Here is a 24,180-nt window from a genome sequence, read left to right as displayed (position 1 = left end):
AATGGCAGCAACTTACTATGAAAATTCCTGCATGTTTTATTTAATACTGTATGGAATGGCTGATTCAACTTAGAAAATTTGGATTTGTCCAGATAAGACACACACAGCCTTATTTTTATGTATTTAAAATGGTCACAGTAGCTTGTAAGTAAAAGGGCTGTCTCAGCTAACTATGGAGAGAATTGCACAGTCCAACCAACTGCGTGTTTCAAAACCCAGCAGTTTTAGGAATACTAATGGTATGGATTTTAAATGATTGAGCATTACTGTGCTTGTCCAATTGCATTGTGTAGTCACACTGGGTGTCAGAAAAGCATACAGGTGTGTGAGCAGGGGGAAGTGACACTTGAATAACACCAAGGCTATCAGACTACCTCAGGTAAAAAGGTTAGTGCTGAAAACTATGTTTGTTCATTACCTGAAATGCTTGAAGATGTAATTTTACTTTGGGAATTTCTGGTTTGTAGATACTTAAATTATTTTCTCTATATTTAACATTTCATTCTAAATGACAGCACACATTTAGAAAAGGTCTTAATCTGGACCAGGCAATAAAGACATTCTGCCTAATTTAGTGGTAACTTTATGTTTTCCTAATGCAGTGAGTGCACACATGACTACTGTGATTTTTTTTCTCCAAGCTGATCTGGAGAAAGGAATATATTTTTTGTTCATCTGCCTCTGTTAGCCCATCTGTATTAGTTGATGGTTCTGTTTGTTATAACACACATAGTCTACACAATTGAATTTTAAGTGTGAAAATAGATCCAGTGAAATTCAGTGTTACTTATAAAATACAATTTGTAGTGTGGTATGAAATATAATTTGTAGACTGAATTCTGCCATTTCTATTTAAGATAGTTTCAGGCATTTCCACATTAGTACTTCACGAAAGAGAGACAATTCTTTTTGTTGCTTAGGACCAAAACCTACATCTCAATATACTTATAAGGCTTTTATTTGAAGTAAAACAAACAAAAATCAAAGTCTGTCATCGTCTTTAATCAAGAAGTTGGAACACTCTAATTTTTGTTATGGAGTGAGCGTGGATAGTTTCACAGCCCCTGTTTCCTACATTTCTATTCAATCAGAAAAACTGGCAAACCTAAATCTATATTCTTTCTAGCCCCTGTTCCTTTATTTCTACTCCATTCCGACCCTTAAAAGTTTTCCTAAATCTTTGTGCAACTTTTTCATCATGGGTGTGGCAATGGATGACTGAAGGACCAGAAGTGATGGTGAAAACTATCTGTGGTCAGATAAACATCCTTGAGACATGCTTGGCCTTGGTTTTAAGTTCCATTTAGAAGGTACAAGGTGGTTGGGGCCAATTCCTGTGCTTGCTTAGTCCGTGTTACATTCTCCTCCATCAGTTGTGCTGGAGTTAACCTGGAGCCTTAAGAGATACACTGGTGCACATTTGCCAGCATAGCTGCAGGGGTAGCTCCGTTTCTGCTCCAGCCTTAGCCTCCAGCCCTTTCCTGAGCTGTGCTGCTGGTAGGCATGTGCCTAGTCCTATATCCTGCAGCTTCTGTTCACTGAATTTCATGGATTCCACTTGGGCCTGACCTGCCATCTCACATTTACCTGGTGATCGCTGTGACTGTCAACAGCTGCTACTGTCACCAGGCTGCCCTGCTTGGTGCTGTGCCCTGGTCGGTGTGGTCACTGTCCCATGATGTGATCTCCCCTGGCTTTTCACTGCCATCCCTTGCAGAGCAGCCCCAGTCCTGCTGCTTCATGGCAGGTAGGTTGGACCACCTCAGGGCTGAGGCTGACTGCATGGAGCCTGGCCTTCAGGCTCCCCATCAGCTGCAGATTAGGCTTGGATTGTTGCAGGAAGCTGTGGTCAATGTGTAGAAGTGTGGCAGAGTACTGCAGGCTGCTTCAAGATCTCTTGCTTTCCATCTTGAGAAGTTATCTGGCAAGAGATATCCCTGCCCATTGAAGGAAGGCTAGACAACATGGTCTTTAAAGGTCCCTTCCAACTCAAACCTTTCTGTGGTTTTTCTGGTCTTCCAGAACCATTCAATGGGGACTGCACAACCATATTAGGATTTATTAGATATGGTTAATCTTTGCAGCCTATCCAGATACTATATATCCCAAGGGACACTAGATGATCAGCAGTAGTAATATCCCAGAGCAATCTGGATTGTGACTGTGTGGAAGACAGTGGCCATGGGGTCCAAAACCAGGTGACTTAGTTCATTTAAACAGTTTTCAAAGGGACCACAACTGCAGTGGCCAAGCACTGGAGTGCTGGAGCTCCATCAGAGGAAGTAATTGGCCAATAAATACACAAATCCTTCGACTCTGGAAACTGGATGTGAAAAGTAAACTCCTTTAAAGTCTATGTCTGTCTGTGACCCTCAAAATGAGATGATTAGGACTGGCCTGTGGAGGCTCTCAATTCAGTCAAAGAGAGAACAGAGACAATTCTCTCAGGCTTCAGCCTGGGAAAGTTAAGACAAGGAATTCAAACAATTATTGTCTCTGTTCATGTGTTGTGCCCATGTGAAATGTGTTCTGAAGATTGTTTACCCAAGGTGATTGCTTGATTGGATTCTGGTGGTGGTGTTTGGATTCAATGACCAATCAGATCCACAGCTGTGTTGAGACTCTCAGGAGAGAGAGTCGTGGGTTTTGGAGTTAGTAGTTAGTGAGAGCCCTTGCTACTTGTAATATAGTGTAATAGAAGTATAATACAATATACTATAAGATGATATAATAATAAAGCAATTGATCAGCCTTCTGAATAATGGAGTCAATGCTAACTATTACCTGGCTGGGGGCCTGCAGCAGCACTGGCCTACCCCAGAGCTTGGGCCAGTCTATCAGTTGTATTCTGGTGGTAGGCCAGCACTGCTGTTGGTTCTTCTGCTGCCTCAAGAGTGCCTTCTCAGAGGCAGCTTGGATTGCTAGGTCCTGTTTGTCTCAGATGGAAAATTCCTATTTGTGGGAGTGATCCATCTAAAGAAAAAGACACGGGGGCATGGCTCCTGCTTTGGCCTTGATTGTGAGACAATATAGCCCCTATGGCTCAGAGACATCTGTTTCCATAGCGAAATGCTAGCCAAGACTTTGGCAGGACAGTAAGGTGGGATGTGGTGAATGACTCTTTCTGTTCCTCAGGAGCTTTGTGTGCTTCTCATGCCCATAGGAAGCGAGGTCCCTTCCAAGTAGGTACCACTAGAAGAGCCATGATACTGGAAAAGCCTGTTTTGATTCATCAGAAGAAGCTGGTAAACTCTAAGAAGCACTGCACTTCCTGCATGCTAGAAGGGAATGAGCAGAAAAGCCCTTTCTGAACCAGATACAGACGCTACAAGGATCTTCTGGTACTGTTTGGTCTCTCCTGTGCTCTGACCACCTTCCATGGTTCTGCACATCATGTGCTGCACAGTCTGCTTGATAACTGTAGTGGTATTTTCAGCATGTTCATGTTCTCCAGCATTCAACCGGCACACAGGCTATGCCAGGGATGTCCTAAGTCAATTCCAGTACTGATGACTCCATGCCAAACCCCAGAAGTCAGCTCTTTTCAACAACATGGGGTGGAGTTCCTGGCATACCTGGTGGACCCTGACTACTGACATGTTGATCCCAGATAGATTGAACCCACCTTACAATGGCAGGCTCCTGTGAAGGGTCAGAAAGCCCCATACTTTTTTTTTTGACAAAAAATGTGGAATACTGGCAGTGGAGGTAGAGTGTCAGATCAAGAAATTAAAGCTGTGATTGTTCTTAAATGTTTTCAGATTATGCTGTGACTTGTGGTTTTATGTTCTCATGGGCCCTGAGGTTGGCTCAGTTGATTAAAGCAGGGTGCTAATAATGCCAAGGTGGTGGGTTTGATCCCTGCATGGACCATTCACTTAAGAGTCAGACTCAAGTATCTGTGTGGATCCTTTCCAACTCAGACTATTCAGTGATCCTGTAAGGCTATTTTTCTGTTCTCTTGAGCATCTCTCTCTTTATCTAGTCTCATATTGTCATGGAATCATGGAGTGGTTAGGGTTTGAAGAGATATTAAATAGATCATTTTGCTCCAACCACTCTGCCATGGGCACAGTCACCCACCACCAAACCAAAGTTGGTTACTCAAAGCTCCATCCAACCTGGCCTTTCCCTGCTGCTGTTTTAAAGACCCATACATGAAAAAGTTTTAGGTTTACAGAAGAAAGAGACTTATAATTTCAGAAGTGCAGGCACTCAGTTCCTTATTGTAGCTTTGTTTCCTCCCTACTTCCTCTCCTCATTTTTGGAAATCCAACAAGAATTTTGATTAGGGACATAGAATCCAGGATGGTTTTTGCCAGTGACAAGCTTCCTGTCAATTAAATGGAAGCAGGTCCATCATGAGAGGACAGTAAATATCCCCATATTTTACAAGTCAGCATGTTCTAGGGTATATCAAGTACATTTTATTGTGCTGTCTCTAGACCAACACAATATGAGAAAACAAGGCTGACCAGTGTCGAGTTTCCAAAAAGGCAGGTTTTTGTACCTGTTTTAAACCTGTTTCAGAAATCCATATTTTTCCCTCTCTTCTCCTTTATTTAAATAAATAAATTATTTATGAGAGTTTTCTTTAAATCAAATTGCATATGCCTTGTGCAATCTGTTGTCAGAAGAAATATTAAATATTGGACTAGCATTATTAAATAAGTTATAATTAGTCTACAAGACAAGGAGAGTTTTAAATTCATATCCCACCAGTGTGGTGTGAAGGATAATGCAACAAAAAGAAAATGGCAGCAAGGAGGATCTCTTCTCTCTCCTCTCCTCTCCTCTCCTCTCCTCTCCTCTCCTCTCCTCTCCTCTCCTCTCCTCTCCTCTCCTCTCCTCTCCTCTCCTCTCCTCTCCTCTCCTCTCCTCTCCTCTCCTCTCCTCTCCTCTCCTCTCCTCTCCTCTCCTCTCCTCTCCTCTCCTCTCCTCTCCTCTCTTTCTTTCTCCCCAAATTTGCATATCCTGCTACCTTCTCTTAAACCCCAAATGAATAAAAAGAAGCCAAATAAAGAAGTTGTTTAAAGCATAATTGGAAAAATAAGGGCAGAGTATGTGCAGGGTATTAGGTGTAAGCAAGGAGAGAGGTAATTAGGCTTTAGAGTTTCTTCACTTACCAATACTGTGGATTGGAATGTGCAAAGACAGAGTTCTCCTTCTTGAATTTACCTTTAATCTAGTCAATCAGGCCAGAAAAATATTTTAATATGCATATTTTTATACACTCTTTTTCAGATTCTAAAAAGAAGTCTGAAAATTTTGTGATTAAGCCAACCTGAGACGGCTGCTTTTTTTTTCTTTCCCCTCCCCCTTCATTGCTTTTTCTTACAATTTTACACAATATAAAAAATTTATAGATTTTAACATTTGCATGGAGTCTATAAAAACCTCATGCTACATTATCATATTGGTAAACTTTATTATTTTTTATTATGGCTTTATTCTCTCTCGTGGATGAAATAGCTGATATTTTATTTTGAATTGTAATTTATTATACAGTTAGTATCACAGGGGTATTTTTAATGAAACTATAGCTGTAGAATACTGAAAAAATATAGTATTAAGGAAGGGTATATTCAATAACATGAATGTTAACACTAACAGTAGAGAAGGAAAGGCATTTTAATTATAGTTATCTGCTTTTATGGTGAAAGTAGAATGTGTGACCCAAAAGGAAATAAATTAGGGGTTACTCTTTATTGATTTATGGGTGTGCCATTCTTTAGTGCCCACTATTCTATGTACAAGATTAATTGAGTTTGTTCCAGATTTTTGCACTGTTAGTCATATGAGAAGACCAACAAGTTTCACCTCATGAGCTCTGAGACGGGTCTATTAACCTTACAGTATCTTTATGACTCCAATTTCTGTGCACTGAAAGATAGAAAAGGTATAATGACTGACAAAATGAAACTAGAAATCATTTGGAGTGGTTTTACATGGAGAAGGGGAGCAAAAGTTGCTAAGTTTAAAAACCCATATGTAAGATAATCAGTCTTGGGGAAGTTGATCTTCAAACAACCTACTTTACAGGCACACACACATATCTTGACTTAATGATCTTTTCCCCTCACAATTATGCACAGAACTCCTGCACTGTATGGCCGGCTTTGTGAAAGACAAGCATTTTGTCTGATTTACTCTTTTAAACCTGGCCTAGGATTAGACCTGTAAACAAACCCACTGCTGAACAAGGTGCTGTGTGTAGTACAAACCTCATAACGACTGACTGAGGAAGAGATCCTGACCACCACCTCCTTCAGGAACACAGGACAAGAGGACAGAGAACAATGGAAACATGAAACCTAGCTGGAACCTGTCTCCCACTGGCACCCCTCTTTTAGCACCTGACAAGAGACAGAGCATTTATCTCCTTCATCTCTCTTTTAACCCCTGTTTTCTTAACAAACTGAAAGCCAAGAAGCCTAACGTGACAAAGGACATCTTGGTGGGACCTAGTGATGTGTCTGGCAGGGCATTTGATGCCCCACCTAGGTGAGAGAGGTCCAAGCAGGGTTCCTACAAGAGCAGTGCAGAACATGAAGTGCCCTAATGAATGAAGTGGGGGCTCAGCAGTGGTCAGAGAGAATGAAACCATGTTGGTGCTGACAAAGGAAATATCATTCAAATAGGTCAGGGAGAAATCCAGGGCAACCTCCATTCCTAGGTGCCTCAGTTTCTCTCCCATCAAACCTTTCTCTTACCTCTCCCACGTGTCTGGATTCAGTCAGCATAGAGTGCCCAGGGAGCAGGAAGGACCGTTTGGTCGCTAAGGAACAGGGAGCCAGGAGCTGTGTGCCATGAAGGGGACATCCCACAATGTCCAGCCAAGGTGAGCAGGGCAGACCTGGAGGTGTGTGAGTTACAGAGCTGTTGCCCAGCTCTGAAATTAGCAGAAATGAAACCAGAAAGTAGCCTTTGCTCTGGGTAAATGATTATCAGCTGGGTGAACGCACTGGCTGTGGAACTGTTGGTTTTATTGGTTTAATAAAAACAATACATATACACCAGCACAACTCAGTGTGGATTATAACATGAAAACAACTAAAGTGATGGTCCAAATACAGTAATTGCTTAGAAAGTCCATCAATACTTGCGATTAGGAGCTGGAAACTGTATTAGCACACAAATAATACTAGACATAAGCATTTGCTTTTGGACAGATCCTGCTGAAAACAGAACATAAATATAATCTGATTCTTGATCCATATTTGGACCTCTTCTGTTCTTTGGCAGAATCCCAAACCATGGAAAAATTAATCAAGAGACCACCCACAGAGCACATAGAGTGCTTGGAGGACATGAAAATAGACAACTCTCTTCCTGAAACAGTTCCTGTCTGAGGAAAAATGTATGCATTGACATAAAAAGCAATATACAAAGAGAATTCTGCCAAGAAGAGATATTCCATTCATCCAGTGTCTGATTTAACAATACTTAAAGGAGAGGATGCTTTGTCACCTATTCCAGCAGCATCTAGTTTTCTGCATAGAAGTATTCTTCTAACACTTTAGTAGTAATTCAAGACAAGAAATTGGCACTTTTAACTTAAGATACCGATTTGTGATTTACTGTGAATAAAATCTTCATCTATGAATTTTTAATCACTAAAGTTATATGTAAGTTCATTATAGGTGAGAGGGTAAAATCCCCCATCTTGTATTCCTATTACATTTCATAAATAATCTGGGGTGCTCAATCCTCAAAGTACTTTCTCTATACATGAACCCACTGTGGAGAGCTGACCTTTGAGTGAGAGAGCTCCAGTCCAGGCTGTCCTCCATGGGGATAAAGATGCTCACAGTAAGGTTGCCTTCTGCCTATATATTCTTAAATGGAAGTCAGTTTCTAGAACTTGAGGGTTATGGGGTTGTTAGTGAGACATTTCTGGAGGCTGAAGTAGATATCAATTAGAATTAAATTTGCAATATTCTCTGCAGTGAGTAGGGGCACTTAAAATTTTGTAATTGCTTTGGACTTGCAGAAGAATTGTTCAGAAGAGAGGAAATAGTACTCTAAACCCAAGCTGTTACTGTGCTGAAAGCAGCCGCACCTCAAGTCCAGAAAGGTTATATTGACATTGATACCTTGTGTTTGCTGTGTCTTCCACTCCCTGTCCCCTTGTGCAATACTTTGGAGAAGGGGACAGGGAGTGCAAGTTTGCTTTTATTGGATTTCATTTCCTCAATCTCTTCACCTCTGTACTGTTAATTGTGATACAAGAGACACCTTCCTATTAGAAAATAATCAGGAATCTGTTCTCATCTCTGTTTCTTCCTAGAATGGCCTTCATGGTCAGCATGTGCAAGAAGAAAGGAGCAGAAGTTGCTGCCAGTTGTGATTAATTGTTTACCTGTTGTGAGCAATTGTTAATTGCTTTGTGTAATTGTTTGTGGCATTGAGATGCTGTTCTCTTATGAGCATCTGAAAGCCCTACAGAAGAGTGAAAGAAAGATTAAATCTGCAATACACTGTGTTCCGTGAGACCTCTTCCAATGACTATGGTATGAATTTGAAAAAAAAGATCCATGGTACTCACATGCCAGTATTCAATCACCACAATATTACAGCTGCTTGGATGGAAACTCCTCTGGATAATAAGCAGATGATAGACAGGAAGATCAACTCCTTTTACAACTTTATTCAAATCTCCTCTCTCTTGCCTGCAGGATTCATCTAGTTTTAGCCTTTCTCCTTTAAGAATCCTTTTATATCAGATTCTCTCACTCAGGCAAAGATCAAGATCATTTACAATGGCAATAGAAAGTTGATTAAAACAAATAACAGAGACTGTAGTTTCAGCAAGTTAAAAAAAAAAACCTTAAGAGCATTAAATGGACAAAGCTAAGGCAGGATCTAAGTCTGATCAATTCCAACAGTAGGTTTCATGTTTTTCCTTTCCATAGGACTCTACATCTTTGCTCCACCACAGTGATTCCGGGTTCAAAATTCATCTTAGAACTGTGCTGTTAAACACTGATGCATGAAATGCCAAGTGATTGATTCCCAATGTTCGTGTAAAATGACAGGCTACACCACGGTCACTCCAGGCCTTTACAAGGTGAGCATAGTAACCAAGTTCACATTTGAAACTCTCACCTCCCAGAAATCTCAAATTGGCCATTTTACAGTGCTTGGTGCTGGTATTGGTGGACAGGGACAAGAAGGATAAAACTGGTTTTTCAACTTTGAAATGTTGTTTGTATTCCTTCCCTAACAGACTCCCTTTGCTAATTGCAAAGAATATTTCAACCCCTACAGAGGAAAAGAGCAGGAGAAATGGATGGGGGTGGGCCTACAGCCAGAAAGTTATCCATAGACTTTCAGACGACATCTCATTTAAGCTGATGAAGCTCGCTTTCACATGAGTTGTGACATAACCATGGCAGGAACTGACAAGTGTCAAAATCTAGCGGAACAAATAAGATTTCAAGTCCTATTCCTCTGTACCAAAGAAGAGCCAGCAAATGCTATACATTTATTCTGCTTTTTCCGATGGCACTAACTCCTCTCAGCAGCTTCACTGACACTCTGAAAGCATGTCCAATTCTCTCGTTTACTTAGAATAGCTGCTGATATTTAACCTTCATGGCTTTATGAATATGAACTTTCATGGCTTTTCCATCCAAGAAAAGAGAGACATCTTCCTAAATATCACTCTGCTGTGGGGAATAAAGAGTTACTCAACGCTCTGTCATCAGCACTGGGGGTTCTGGGCAGATTCTGGAGCCCAAGAAGCAACCTCAACATTCTAATGGCACCCCAGTGTCTTAAGAGAACAAACCAACAAGCGTGGACCTTGGCACAAAGGAAAAATAATGGTAAGAAAGAGACAGATGTAGGTATAACTCGATCATGGTGTCAAAGTGCAAACAGGGAAATTCTAGCTTTTGCCCCTTCACAGTCACCTACTGCACTGGAGGATACGGCAACCTCTTTCAACTAATCAGGTCCTGCAGCCTGTTTTTTTTTACCACAATAATGTCTACCTGAATGATCGAGATGAACCACACTACATGGTGTCATCCTTGTAGCCCCACTCATCATCACACAATGCAGACAAGTAGGGGCAGTGAGTGCAACAGGTGGGTCTCTACTGCATAAGGAGAAAAGATGAGAGAGAATTGCTCTTGAAGTTCTGGCACACTTTCAGCTACTTTGCAGTACAGACAAGGCCTGGGACCATAAAAGCCCTGAGATGTGGCCAGCACAGGCTCACACCAGTCTGCTCACTCATCCAAGTAACAAAGACACAGACAATTCATCTAGGACAGAATGATCCATCTAGGACTGTTCAACTTACCTGCAGTAAATAGTTTATCCAGTGTCTTATCTGCAGCCACCACAAGCAGCAGAAATCTCTTCATTATTTATTGTTAGCACCTCATGATTTGACATTTAATTTAAGTCTTTTCACTGTGTTTTGCCCAGGAGCTTTAGCATTATAAATAGGGAAGCACTTTCTTTCCCATTTAAGAACTAGCCACAAGGATTTAGATCTGTTTGATGAACCTTTCCATAAGGCTTGCATCATATTGTCATGAATGTGTGATGCTCAGTAGATTTCAGGCTTCTCTGTTATGAAGAAAGTTACCTAACTGCTGAAGGCACTGTTGCTTCAAGGCATTTATCCATGGACAGACATGTTTCCCTAAATACTGTAAAGATTAAGAAGTTTTTTCTTTTGTTTAGAGTTGCAAGCTTCTTTACAAACAGCTGGGTGTTTTTTGACTGATTTTATTTTCTCTCTCTTACAAAAGCTTCCGTGGCACTTGGGATACCAGGCATTTTGATGCAGGGAGCAGTCAGGTTGGCCACAGGCAACATGCCCTTGGCAAATCCATGTTGAGTAGTGCTGATTGCTTTCTTCTACTTCACGTACTTAGGTGTGGCTGCCAAGAGGATGCACTCTGTGATCTTTCCTGAGAGGGCTTTCACTGTGTGCTTTTCTTACTGTACTTCATCCTTACTCATGCTGCTTTACCCTTTACAATATCTCAGATGCTGTATTACATTTATTTGTAGCCTCCATTCTCAAACCAGAATATTAATGCCAAATCCAAACATCCTCCAGATATAAAAACTTTCCAATAAACAGAAGAATAAGAGGTTTCTCTTAATTGAAACAGGCTGTTAAGGCCTAGAAGAATCTAAAAGAAGCAACCACTCATTGTTCTTCCAAGGAAGCCTCTCAGTCCTTTTTAGCATGGTTTGAAACCTGTCCATGCATCTTGCAGCTGGAACTGAGAAGTAAATCAGGCCATCTGGTCTTCAGAGCCCTCACCTATGTGATAGATTGACCACTTTGTCATTAATTGCTTTTCAAAGCACCATAAAAGCATTTGCAGCACTTACACAGGTACTCACGTGTATTAGTGTTTGAAACCTTTTTGTCAGTATTAAATGCTTATACTATCCTTATTACCATAATGCCTGAGTAGCATACTTTATATGACCTCAAAAATCTCCTGGAAACAGGAAAATAATATTCCCTTCAATTTACAGGCTAAGAGAAGTCCATATATTTTAAGCTCTCTGTGCTCAACTTCTGTCTTCTGACAAGACTTGCCCTTTTATTTCTGAAAACAGTACTTTGTTTCTGTCCTTGGACCCTGCAATGCTGACCACAGACACACATCATTGGAGTGCACTCCTTGGATGCAGAAGCTGCAGTCTGGAACATCAGGAAGAGATCTGGCGAGTCACGTAAGCCGATACCATCACGGAATTAATGTCCTCTGGCTTGGATTAGAGATGGTAGGCACCACAGACTTTTTCTTCCTCCTTCCTCTGCCAGCAGCTTCTGTGCGGACTGAACCCACCAGGCCTGCCCTAGGATCTGCTGGATCAGGTTCCCTGGCTGAGGAAGCAGCTGCCCCAAGGGACCTGAGCCATTCTGAACTGCTCAGCACTTTCCCTGGAGCACACATTGTTCTTATCCATATGTGTGAACTAGAAAAGGTGCCCATACTTGCATAGACTTACTTCATGTTTGCAGATTGTGTGTTTGAAATGGCTTTATTAAGGCACCAGTTGTTTTTATATTTGAATAGCAGTGAGAACTCAGTGTTTTTAATAACAGGACTTTGACCATGAATTCTATTGCTTCACATTTTATTTTTGTTTTCAACAAATTTCTTCCAGAAAAACATATAATCTTATATTTCTTTAAGAGAGAGGTATAACTTATTAGTGGTGTGTATACTTGGTCTATTAGCTTCATGAACCTGCTTCCTAGATTTCAGAAAGACTTAAAATTTTCCCTCAAATCTGTATGTCTTGAAGACTGTATGAACTGATTGAGACTCTTCTCCTTCCCAGAGGCTAGAATAGTCTATATTCCCGTAATCTGAGGTTTTGTTAGTGTAGCTGTGCATTGGAAGACTGCAACCTCAGGGTCAAATGGAATGCTAACTTGGCAGATGACACAGTTTTGTCACTTCTGTATGCATTTTGTTTTACAGAATAATACGTAAAGGAACAACAATTCATCTTTACCTCCAGTTTCAGGCTCAAAAAATCAAAGACCCTGCTGCTGACATTTATTTGGTAGCTAAAGTAATTTTCCATGTTTTGTAAAGTAAGACATTTAAACATAAGGAAAGGATCTGCAGTGCAGGAATATTCGCTTATGTTAAATATTTTTGGAATAAAATTATTATTTATCTCAGAACATTAGCACTGGATATTCCAGGACATCTTTCAAGTACTGCTGTCCTTAAAGCCTTAAAAATGATGCCTAAGCATCCATTTCAGTCTGTCAAAGGCATGTAGCAGGTCAGGATAGGAAATGAAAGAATCTGTGGGAAGCCAAATGTAATAATGAAGACTTCCTTGAAGGCAGAGAACAAATGGGATATAATTCCATGTTTGAGTGGTACTTCTGCTTCTGGTTCCTATGGTGCTGCTCTTGAAGGGCTTCACCCTGATTTGGGTAAAGCCTCACAGCTTGAACATTCAAGGCAGGACTACTCCCTCTTTTGTAGAATATGCTTTGAGCAGGGTCTCACTTTATATGTTTGGACTATAGAGTAGAGTCCTGGCATAAACTACAACATCAAGAGTGACTACGCTCTCCAACATAATATTAAGGTCAAAAGCAGAGGTACCACTGTAGGGTATGATCCAGTCAAAGGGAGCTCTGAGGAGCACAGGCTGGAATTTGGATGTGCAAAGTGGACATTAAAAAGATTTTTGCCACCTAACTCCATTCAAGCCCTAAACTTAGTCTTCCCAGGCTACTTATTCAAAGGCTTTTTTCTGGGTTTCTAGCTGGAAATTCTGTAGAATTTCAGCCGATATGAGTATACAGTGCACATAGATGGTAAATGTTTAGTTCTCTTTTTCTTAGCACACAAAATTAAAACTTCCAAAACTTTAATTATCTGCCCCCAAAAAGTCACCAGTGCACCTTTGTGATTTGTTTAATCTGTAATGCAGGGATGATGATATCTTGCTTTTGGCAGATGAAAATGATAATAAAAATCCAAATGAGACACACATAGCCTAATCTTGGAAAAGGATGACATATGAAAATATTATATAACTTACTTGTAAACTTCTTTTTGACTTTGGCTGTAACACTTCTGGGTCAATCACTTCCCAGTCTTTTCCTAGCTATAGTAAATTTGGCTATTAGAAGACTGATAAGTTAAAGGAAGTGATTCCCCCCTATGTTACACACTCATGAGTACTCATCACTACCTTTGAAAGACAGATAAAGACCACGCAATAGTTAATATATATTAATATATTAATAGTTAATATATTCTAAAAAGAGCTCTAAAAGTTCTTGAGAAGCATTAGTATTTATTTCTGAGAAAAGTGATTGGTTATATGATTAGAGATTCACTAGACACATACCTAAATAAAGTTAGAAGGTAAAATCCCTTGAATATCAGAGAAGTGTCCTTACAATCCTCTGATTTTGTAAGCTAACAATTCCTTGTTAGCTACTTATAGCCTAATTGTAGGGTTTTAATAATGAGGGATATGAAGAAGATGAAGCATCTCATTGGAGGTGCATAGATAAAGGACAATAACAGACATAATTTGCAGAATTCTGACTAGATACACAGGGGAAAAATCACTGTATGGGTGATCTAATAATGGACCAAGTTGCACAGAGAAGATGTGGAATCACCATCTGTGGAGATACCTAGAACTCAACCAAGTGTGTCTCTGAACAAATAACAGGATAATTCCCTGGCTGGACTGGATGATCTACAGAGCTTCCTTGCAACCTAAATTTCTGTATGATTCTATGATTATGACTAAATAATGACCACTTTCACATTCACCTGAATCATTTGATGTCACTGCACGAGCTCGTATCAGCCCCTTGATGTCATAATATCAATCTTTTGGGGTTCTTTTCTGTTCTTATTTTACACTATATCAATCCTCACAGACACTGAGAATTTTTAAATCAGATAATAGTGTTTGTTGACCTACCCTAAGCATGACAATGGTCATTCATATGTTAAATGTGATTTCATTAACTGTTTTTTGTGAGACCTTACCTAATAAGGCTTGATAGCAAAATTGCTATTTTTTTCACAGCAAATGTGACTTTATAACTAATGAAACTAGTGCTACCTGTATTGTGAAGAGTTTTGCCATTTTTGGCCTATCTAGATGGCGTCTTATTCGGGTAGAGATACTTTGGAAGTGTCTTGGAATATCTGTATCAGTTATAGGCAGCTTGCATATATTTCTTCTTGGGTGAAATGAAAAATTTAATTATACGAAAAAAATGCAAATTGCTGCCAACTGTGTTAACTGTGAGAGAGTTGCATTATCTTCTAACATAAATTGTCAGTGAATTGAAGAAAAGACGTTTTGGAAGCTGATCTGATTACTGTCAGGGAAAGTGCTCAAACTCAATTGTTGGCAAATGTCCAGTACCCATCACTGAACGATCATCACCTCATCATTCAGTCTTCTCAACTGACATGCAAAACAACATCCAAATATTCATTGCACATCTGTGCTGGACAGATTATGCATTAGCAATTCAAATCAATTCAATGTACAGGCAGTTTCTGTAAAGGCGTCTGTTTGGGTGAGATGCCTTGTTGTCTGGGATGGATAATAAGGCAACTCTGTCTAATCTTGGAGAACAATCAGCCCATCTTGAGAAGGTGACTGACTACGTATGCTCTTGCCCTGACAGCGCTAGAACAATGCCCCCATAATGCACTTGACTCAGCTGGTAATAAAATCTACTTTTGATTAGCAGCCATGGCTTGTGTCAATCACTGCATGATGTACTATTGTTCTCTGGTCCTGAACACAGTTTATTTACAGGGAAACAAAAGCTTTTTGGATATGGCTGCTGCCCAGAGATTGCAAAATAGATTGAGCTGTCAGCCTCACACACTAGATGAAGATTAATGAGTTGTGCAGACAATAAATATGAAGCAATGACCATAAATATGCTAATAGGTATTATCCATATACACTATAATTGCTACAAAAATTAAAAAGTAGTGTAAAGGAAATAGGTCAGAGGGTGACAGATAGATAATCTTGGATGCTGAAGATCTTTGGTTCAGTCAGATTCTCTACAGGTTTATTTCCTTCAATTAGACCCTTCAAAAGATTAATTGTTTAAAAGCTGTTTGAATAATCTCTTTTGAAACGGAGGTTCATGGGAAAACGTTTATGAAAAAAGTGTCTTCAATGAACATGTTATTGAAATAAAAAAGGTGACTACCAAAAGCAGAGATTAATGTCTCTGATCAGCTGTCCATCTTCACTGTGAGGTAAATATTTCTAAGTGGGAACTTGTAGGGACTGCAAAGAAAACATACCAAAGAGACACATCAGTTTATATCCACAAACACGAGATATTAAGGTCCTTCCAAACAAAATATAGAAGAGTTGCCTGCACATCTGATTGCGTTGGTTTGTTTGATGTTTTCAGCTTAGACTATTTTTCCTTTTTTTTTCTTCTTTTTAATTTAAGAAGATAAGAATGCCCACTACTCAGATTTTCAGAGTACTTCCAATCCAGCCTCTGGCTTTCCAATTCCTTTCAAAGAGCACATAGTCTAGATTTTTGACAACTATGGGTTTTATTTGTACTTGAAACTCAGAGAGTTAAACTGTTAGCTCTGTATTTAAGTGCTCCAGCACCTAAGGCTACTGAAATTGTAGTGACACTGAAAATAAGAGGCAGTCATACTCTTGGTATTCATGGCTTTGACTCTCTCGTCTCTCAAGCTTAGAAGTGCCACTGGATGCTTTTCAGGTCAGCTCACACCACCCACCTCCTCGACAATTTTTTAGTTTCTGGAATGAGGAAGTTAACTTACTCAGATATTCTCCCAGGTACAATTTACTGTTATGATGCCAAGCTCTGTGATAAAAATGAATTGATTTGGGTTTTTTGGGTTTTTTTTTCTACTTTCCATACTTTAACTAGAAGTTGCATCCATTTAGCTCTTAAAATATCACTGCTTGGATTTTGACAAATAGTCCACAAAGACTTACAACTGCCTGACTGCTTCTGTGCCAGTCTCCTTGAAAACACAGCTGAACATTAACTACACTTGCCTAATATCTTGGAATTTACCCTTTCTAACCATAAATGCCAGTAAAGCAAAGCACAAAAAATAATTAAAATAAAGATAGGGAACCATTTAGGAAAATGTCTCACACAAAGCTGCGCAAAGGAGAACCACGCCTTTCTGGAGAAATTAATGGAGAAAGAGGACCACTGGAAGCTGCAGGCTCAAGAACTGTGTTCTTGCTCCCAATCCCACTTCAGCAGTGACACTGTGAAGGAGGCTGTGATGTCAATGTCACACATTGCCAGGGCACAGCAAGGTGCTGTCCCACCAAGGGAGGTGAGCACAGCAGATCCAGAATTGATAAGCAGATTGAACCAAGAGTCCAGATCCTTGGGCAAGTTTGTAGAGGCAAGTCCAAGGCTTCCCTTGAATCCCTCCAGTGGCTTTCCTTTCCTTATCACACTGAGTTTCTTCATCTTATTTTTAAGAGACTTCTAGTATTTTCTTCTTTCCCTGCTTATTTTCTGATATCTCTGCCAATCTGAATTGCCTTGAGACACTTTTTTTGCAGTAAAACTTTTATTATATCTAGTTTTAATTATTTTTAGTTAAACAACTTTGTGTGTGTCCATTATGATTTGTGGTTTAGGACTGAGTAAATTGTCACATCATATAGAGTCTCTGAAGCTTGTAAAGCCTTCATTTTCCTTGGCTTTGCCAGACTTTACCATCATTTCCTAATGGGCTGTTTGTAATATTAAATAAACTGGATTAACAAAACACTGAAAGATTGTACTATTTTTGAAGGAGGAATCTGAAGCAATATGTACAAAGAAACTGACATATTTGGTTTTATTGTGACTTTGAAGAAGGCCTGTAGCATTCACTGTCCTATACTTATGTGGAATTTTAACCTGCATGTAAGCCTCAACTTTAGATATTTTATAACATTAAGTAATTAGAATAAATGAGGAACCTGAGAAATTATGGGGTTAAAGATACATCATAATTACAGAAGACCTAATGCAATCAGAGTAGAAAACAAAAATTACTGACATTAGAATTAAGAAAATTAACATACATGAATTAAAGAAAAGTTGAATGAAAGAAAAGAGTTAAAAGATCACTCCTGCTTAGGGGTACATGGGCTAGATATTCCACTGCTCAGATAAATAGCACATATAAGAAGAGAGGAACAGACTTCATATCCTTTGTTCTATAACCCACCATGTATAAGATATAGATATCACACTATTGTGAAAACACTATAGTTTTATTCTGTATATTTCCTCTTTGAGAGTCATTCCTGTAGTAGTGTGACCTAATCAGATATTCTTCTTTACCTAAGGGAAGTCTATGGATTTTTAATGAGCCTTATTTAAACTCCTGGCTAAGAAAGGCTGTGATAATGGTATGTGTGCCATTTGCAAAGGCCTGCTTATTAAAGGCAGAGGCTCTGCTTTAGAGGGACTTGCATGAAGAAGCACAAAGCATCTGTGTCAATCTGCTCATACAAGGTCCCCTCATGGTTCCTTCCATGTAGAAATTAATTCCAACTATCCCTTGATAGCTGGGTTCTGATTTCCAGCTCTGTGTGAACCACTGTTTTCAGGGGTAGATGTACCACAGCCGAACTCTGGATGTGGTAACCAGCACACCTGAAGTCTCTGCATGCCACCACTTTACTGCCTTTTTGTCTCTTGTCTTTACTCAGAGTTGTAGGAATTCTTAAAATAATGCAGTACCTTCTACAGACTCAATTCAGTGCAATAAGGTGCAGTGCAAAAAAGTGAAGAAGCAAAGCTTTCAGCTGCATCAGTTGCCAAGCAATGACTCCTGCACTAGTAATTTATTTTAGTATTGCAAGAGGAAATTACTTGGTTTGCCTAAATTCCATCGTGGCAACAGCAATAAAAAGGCCTATTGATAAAGTTCAGTTTCATTTCCTGGCTGAGAATAAGTTTCAGTTTCTGTTCTTCCTTACCATGGCAGCAGTTTCGTTTCTTCACTGTCAGCTGGAGAGTGTATAAAAAGATGGACTGATCAGTCTCTGAATGCTTCCCTGGAATTCTCACCAGCAGAAAGCAGAAGCATGTCTGACCAGAACGTCCGCAACGCTGGCTTCACTCCCTCTGGGATCACAGGAGGCTCTCTTGCTTCATCACTGATGTCCCGAGAAGCCAGAGCCTCTGGGGGAGGTGTGCCTTCTGGAGGACCCACTTCTACTCTCCAGGAGATGGGTATGAGCAATTCTGTGTGTGACTCTGTGTGTGGTTTTGTGTTTCAGTGCATAGGATCAGACAGCTGTTTCTCCTTGAAAACAAGCTTGCCAAATAATCTCTTCTCTCCTACATTCCTGTATGGCACCGAAGAAGGAAGATTCCTCTATTTAACTGTGTGCTATGAGCAGGATATTATTGAGGGTGTTTTCTGTGTGTGGACATACTACTCATGAATGAACACATACATATGTGGTGTACATGGGGTTTTGGACAGTGTTTATTTGAAGTTTGTGCTATCCCTCCATTCTGCCAGGAATCATCAATGATAATAAGAGTCATGGTAGCAACAAGCAATGATGCACTTATACAAGAACATGATCTATGTAGCCACATTTCATATGAATTACCAGATTTCCCTTGCCCTTTACTCACACACATCCATACAGGGAGAACTCCTAAAGCCTTATGCAAACTCTCTAAAGGAGAGAAATTAGTTGCAGTCCAAGAGACAAATTCATGAAGGGAATGTATAGACATCCTTGATATCCCCTATCTAAGTGCTAAAATCTGGTATAGCTGCCTTTCACATGAGCTAACCCTGCAGGTGTTTGCTGTTCTGCTGCTGGCTGGGAGCAGTCCCTGACCAGACGACGCTTACCAGCTGGCTGGGAGCAGTCCCTGACCAGACGACGCTTACCAGCTTGGCACTTGTTTAACCCCAGATCCCGTGGGATTTGTGCACAAGGTATTCTCCCTGCCAGACCTGCCTGTGTGACCTGATTAAGCAGGCATCCTCTGAACAGGCATGACTCCACAGAACAGAGTGCCCCCTGCAAACCTGCTTTACCCAGCAACTCAGTATTAACCCTCTGACCTCTATTAGCCTAATAGAGGCTTCAAAACCCTTCTGCCCTCAGGGTCTCAGACCCACATGTCCCATGTGTCAGAAGTATGCTAGTCAGCAGGCTGATTATCGGTGGGCATCTCTGCCATATTGGTCTACCACTGGTCTACTGTTTCCATAATCAGCAGGTAGAAATCCGAAAGGTGGAGCTGAATGTGATTTCTCCAGCCATAAAATGGGTGGTTGACCAGGTTACCTGGCCATGATCCAGATACCATCTTTTAATAGCCAAAAGTGTATTAAGCTTGACTGAAAGAAAGTAAGTTGGATTTTTTTTAAAGATATGATTTACATTGCCAATATTATTCATGGAGTGAGGCCCTCTAGACAGTGAGGGAATAGGTGAAATAAGGGTCATTCAGAGACACGCTGCATGTGACTCCTGTGAGGCATTTTTTTAATTTTCACATTGTATGATTTGAGTTTATGTTGCTGAATACAGTGTTTATTGAATATCCAGTAGGAAAGAGCTTAAGGGATAGTAGCAGCCAAGGGACAGAATATGAGAGAAAGTCAGGAGAGGAGGGGGACAGAGAGAGTGAAAAGCAGAGAGGAGAGCTGCTCTCAGGCACCACACAGCCTCAGCAGCAGAAATTCTGGTATGCAGATGCCAGTTGCTCATTCTAGTGATGAGTTAGTCAGCTGCACAAGTTGCCTTCTGTTACAGATCAGGGTGGCACAGCACACTCATAACCAGTGGCAAACTCTTCAGTGTGGATGCCCTACAGAGATCATGAAGCTGACAGTTCTGAACTAAAACACTGAAGATTTCTATCCCTCTGTGTGCTGAGAATTTTTATAAGAAACAGAAGCAAAATAAGCATTTAACTATGCCTAGTTTTATTCTTGCAACTTCTGTGTTACCTATGGACTTTTATGAAAACCACCATTTTGGTGAAGAGAAGTCTGCATGACTCAAGGAAACCTTAGCCATGCCAACAGGAGATACTCCAAAAGAGCTTTTATCCATGTGGAAAATGCTAGCTCTGTAACACTGCCAAGACAGGTGTGAGCTTTGGCTCCCTGCAGCAGGAGAGCTTGCCACACATTCTTTGCCTGATTGAGAGCTAAAAGGGCCTGATTTCATTTCCGCAGGTGCTCCCTGAAATCTCTCCAAACACATCTTCTTAACCTTTTCATTCAGACTGTAACCCTTCCTCCCCCCAGAACAAACATGCTCGAAGGAGCGGCTGATTCTGCAGTGGGACATGAGTATTGTTCAGTGTCACTTTACAGAAGATAACAAGCTCATCACCAAAATATTTGAGCATCCTCCAGGAATGCTTTAAGCATTATCACTAATATTTGTCATCACTGATGCTTTACTCCTCTCCCAGGAGAAGAGTTTGCAAAGGAATGTTTTGCTTGGGTCTTATTTAGACTGAGATAAAGATAAACATAAATTGACCACTGGCTACCACAGCTTGTGGTACTTGAATTTTACAGGTGTCTATTACAGGTTTATGTGAGGGAAAGTGAAGTGAAAGGAGCATGTTCATCACCTGGAACAGAAAGTGCAACAATTCCTATTTTCTACAGAAGTTTATTCCACAGTCGTCAGGCAGCTCCACAGAAAAGTGCTATTTCAGAAGAGGCAAATTGTGATGAAAATATTTTGGAGATCCAGGTTTATCAAAAACAGTCTGCTCAAGAATCATAGATTTTCTTTGTGTTCTGGGAGCTCCCCAACAGCACTGATAATATCCTTTCCCCAAGGTAGCAGCTAAAAAGCAGTAGGCTGACAGAACAAGTCAAGTGATCAGCAGTCATCTTATCTTTTGATACATTTGCTAGCCTTGAATTGTTTTAAAACACAGTAGTTTGTAATTGTCCTATAAGGGCAATTGTCCTTTCTTTCTCAGTAACATATCCTTTGTAACTCTTCTAGGTGCCAAAGGCACAACCCACTCATCAGGTTATACCAGCAGCGGGATCTCTGGTGGATCCAGGGCCTCTGACACAATGTCCAAGGAGGCCTCAGCTCATGGAGGTGGAGTTCCCAGGGGCAGCACAACTTCCACTGTCCAGTCCATCTGTAAGTGAGAGTCCTCTCGAGAAATATGACTTAACAAAGGACTTCTGAGCAGTCAGCAATATTTAAGTTCATTTACTATACATTCACTAGATGAAGGGATGCAAATAACAGGAGTGGCTGCTTTGTACTTGTAGCAATATTTCTATTGTTTGCGTCTTTAAACTTAGTGGGAAGATGAAACTGGGCAATTAGTGGAAATAACTATGCCACAAACTTGTAAAGGTATGAGTGGAGAGCAGAATCAGAAATCTGAAACACAGTGACAGAAAAAAAAGCCCAATGGACTTTTAGATTATGCTTTCACCAGCACCACAGTGGCAGTTCAATAGTTCTTTTCCATTTACAAATTTAGGATTAAACCAAGGGCTCCACACTTGAACATACAAAGCAGATATAGTGGGAAAAAACAGTGAACCATGAGAATGGTGTTATCAGACTGATAGACAGGAATCATTAGTTTACTTCTTGGGGCATTTCAGAACAGCTTAGCTTTCTTTCCTTTGAAGGAAATCCATTGGGTCAAAACCACAGGAATATGCCTGCACTTACCAGCTCAAAGCAGAGAACAACAGAAATCTCCCTCATCACTCTGCCAGGTTAATGCAATCCATACCCAGACAGAACAAACCAAATTGTGATAGAGCCTAGTCTATACCTGAATGCATCAGTAAGGATGCTCATTGTGTTAGTAGGATCCTGTGGGGTTAGGAAGAGTCTTGGAGACAGGATTGAAGTTCTTAATTTTAAAAAGTGTCTTTCAAATAGTAACAGAGACCTTTGATTTCTGACCTGGGAAGGTTTGTAGCCAATGCTTTTATGGTCTGTATATTTTCCTGTACTGCAACTTTGCTTTTTATCGTTCTCACAATTTTTTTGTATTTCTCCTTAGCCATGGGTGGAAAAGGAGGAAGACACTGAATAGAAGAAAAACATCAGTCCAAAACTGCAAGCAGCTCCTTCTTCACCATCAGCTTTGACATTTTCCACCTTTAATGATCTCCCTGTTATGAAAGGAAAAGCCTTCCACGTGCACAAATAAAGTTTCTGTTAAAATGATGGATTCTTGCATTAAATTAATGGGGACAGAGATGAGGGGCAGTTCTTTCCTTGATTAAATATTCTCTGAAGCACAGACAAGCACAAGGCAATAGAAGTTAAGGTACTTGGACTGCAAGGCTGCTTTAGGAAAATCCTGAGTTTAACAACACTAGGCTCTTCAATTGCAAATAGCTTGCTATGTTTATTTCACAAAAAGTAATTACACTGCAAAAGTCATCCTGTTGTGAGAGAGGCATAGAAACACTCAGTAAGGGGCAGTTCTTCTAGATGTACTTCTAATAGGCTATCAAATTAAATTCTACTTAATAAAGAAGACACATAATCAAACAAAACCAGGTCCCAGGACTGATTTTTGTATACCTCTAGAGTTTTTAAGGCCCCTTTCACAATAATTTCTAGTCCTAGTTTGCTTGCAGCAAGGCGTCAGCTTTGTCCCAGTCAGACTGAAACTTCCCCTGTAAACTTATGATAGGTGAGAACAGGTAAGGAAGAGAGCCCATTTTCTGATGCTGGTCTCACTGTTGGGACTTTTTGCTGTTCCTCACACCCAACTCCTTTCCTTCATATATATGCTCGTACAAGGATGTGTCACCAAATACACGTAACATTGTGCATTCCGTATGCAAATTCCCACATACAAACCACCCTACAGTTTCATCTTCCTTCTCTCTTTCTGGCTACTCATCCTCCCTGCTCTGTCACCTCCCTCCCTCTGTATTTCAAACAAAACCATACAGCACAGCTTCTTCTTCCCTTTGTCCACTCCAAGATGGAGCGAGACAATGTCACACCTTCAGGCCAGAAGTTAAGAGGTGCTGGATTTGGGGAGCTGCAGTCAGCGATCTTCTCCAATGACTCCTGTCACCCTGCTTGAGCATTCCCATCTCAGCTGCATTTCTCCACAGCTGGGAAATGTGTTTGCTCCCATGCACCTTATGCTGTCAGATATGGACTTCTCCCTGCTGCCTGGGCACCTTCCAGAATGCACACAAGAAGTCAACGTTTGCCTCCAGTTGAAGCAAAGTTGAATTATATGTTGAGTGGTGAAATGCTAGCATGGAGGAGACACTAATGAAGAGAAGAAATGCATTTCACTTGCTGTGCTATCCAAAGCATTAAAAGGCAACTGAAAAACAAGGGCTTAATTTCATAGGCTAGAGCTGATGTCCTAACAAGGAGCTATCTTGAATTCATAAAATCATAGAATAATTAAATTTCACAGAGACCTTGGTATGAGGAGAATGAGGGCAGTTCTCTAATCTAAACTTCTGTTAAAAGGTTAACCTTAATGTTAGACTTGTTTGCTTAGGACTTTGTCCCATCAGATTTTGAAAATCTTCCAGGAGGATCCATCCCACACTTTTCTTCCTAGGTCTAATGCAGCAGCCTGGGACTATTAAAATACAGCTGTGACCTACCAACAGAACTTTTTTC

General features: G+C 40.4%; 1 protein-coding gene across 1 annotated transcript; it reads left to right on the top strand.

Moving 5' to 3' along the window:
* The first annotated feature begins 18,489 nt into the window (after positions 1-18,489).
* Positions 18,490-23,078, top strand: LOC137476164 (interferon alpha-inducible protein 27-like protein 2). The gene is made up of 3 exons (XM_068194279.1): positions 18,490-18,766; positions 21,541-21,687; positions 22,577-23,078. Exons 1-3 carry the CDS (start codon positions 18,619-18,621, stop codon positions 22,603-22,605), a joined length of 324 nt encoding a protein of 107 aa, XP_068050380.1. The 5' UTR covers positions 18,490-18,618; the 3' UTR covers positions 22,606-23,078.
* Positions 23,079-24,180: the final 1,102 nt, after the last annotated feature.

Source organism: Anomalospiza imberbis, chromosome 1, assembly GCF_031753505.1.
Source record: "Anomalospiza imberbis isolate Cuckoo-Finch-1a 21T00152 chromosome 1, ASM3175350v1, whole genome shotgun sequence".
Taxonomy (NCBI): Eukaryota; Metazoa; Chordata; class Aves; order Passeriformes; family Viduidae; genus Anomalospiza; species Anomalospiza imberbis.
This window is presented reverse-complemented; position numbering and strand designations above follow the sequence as displayed.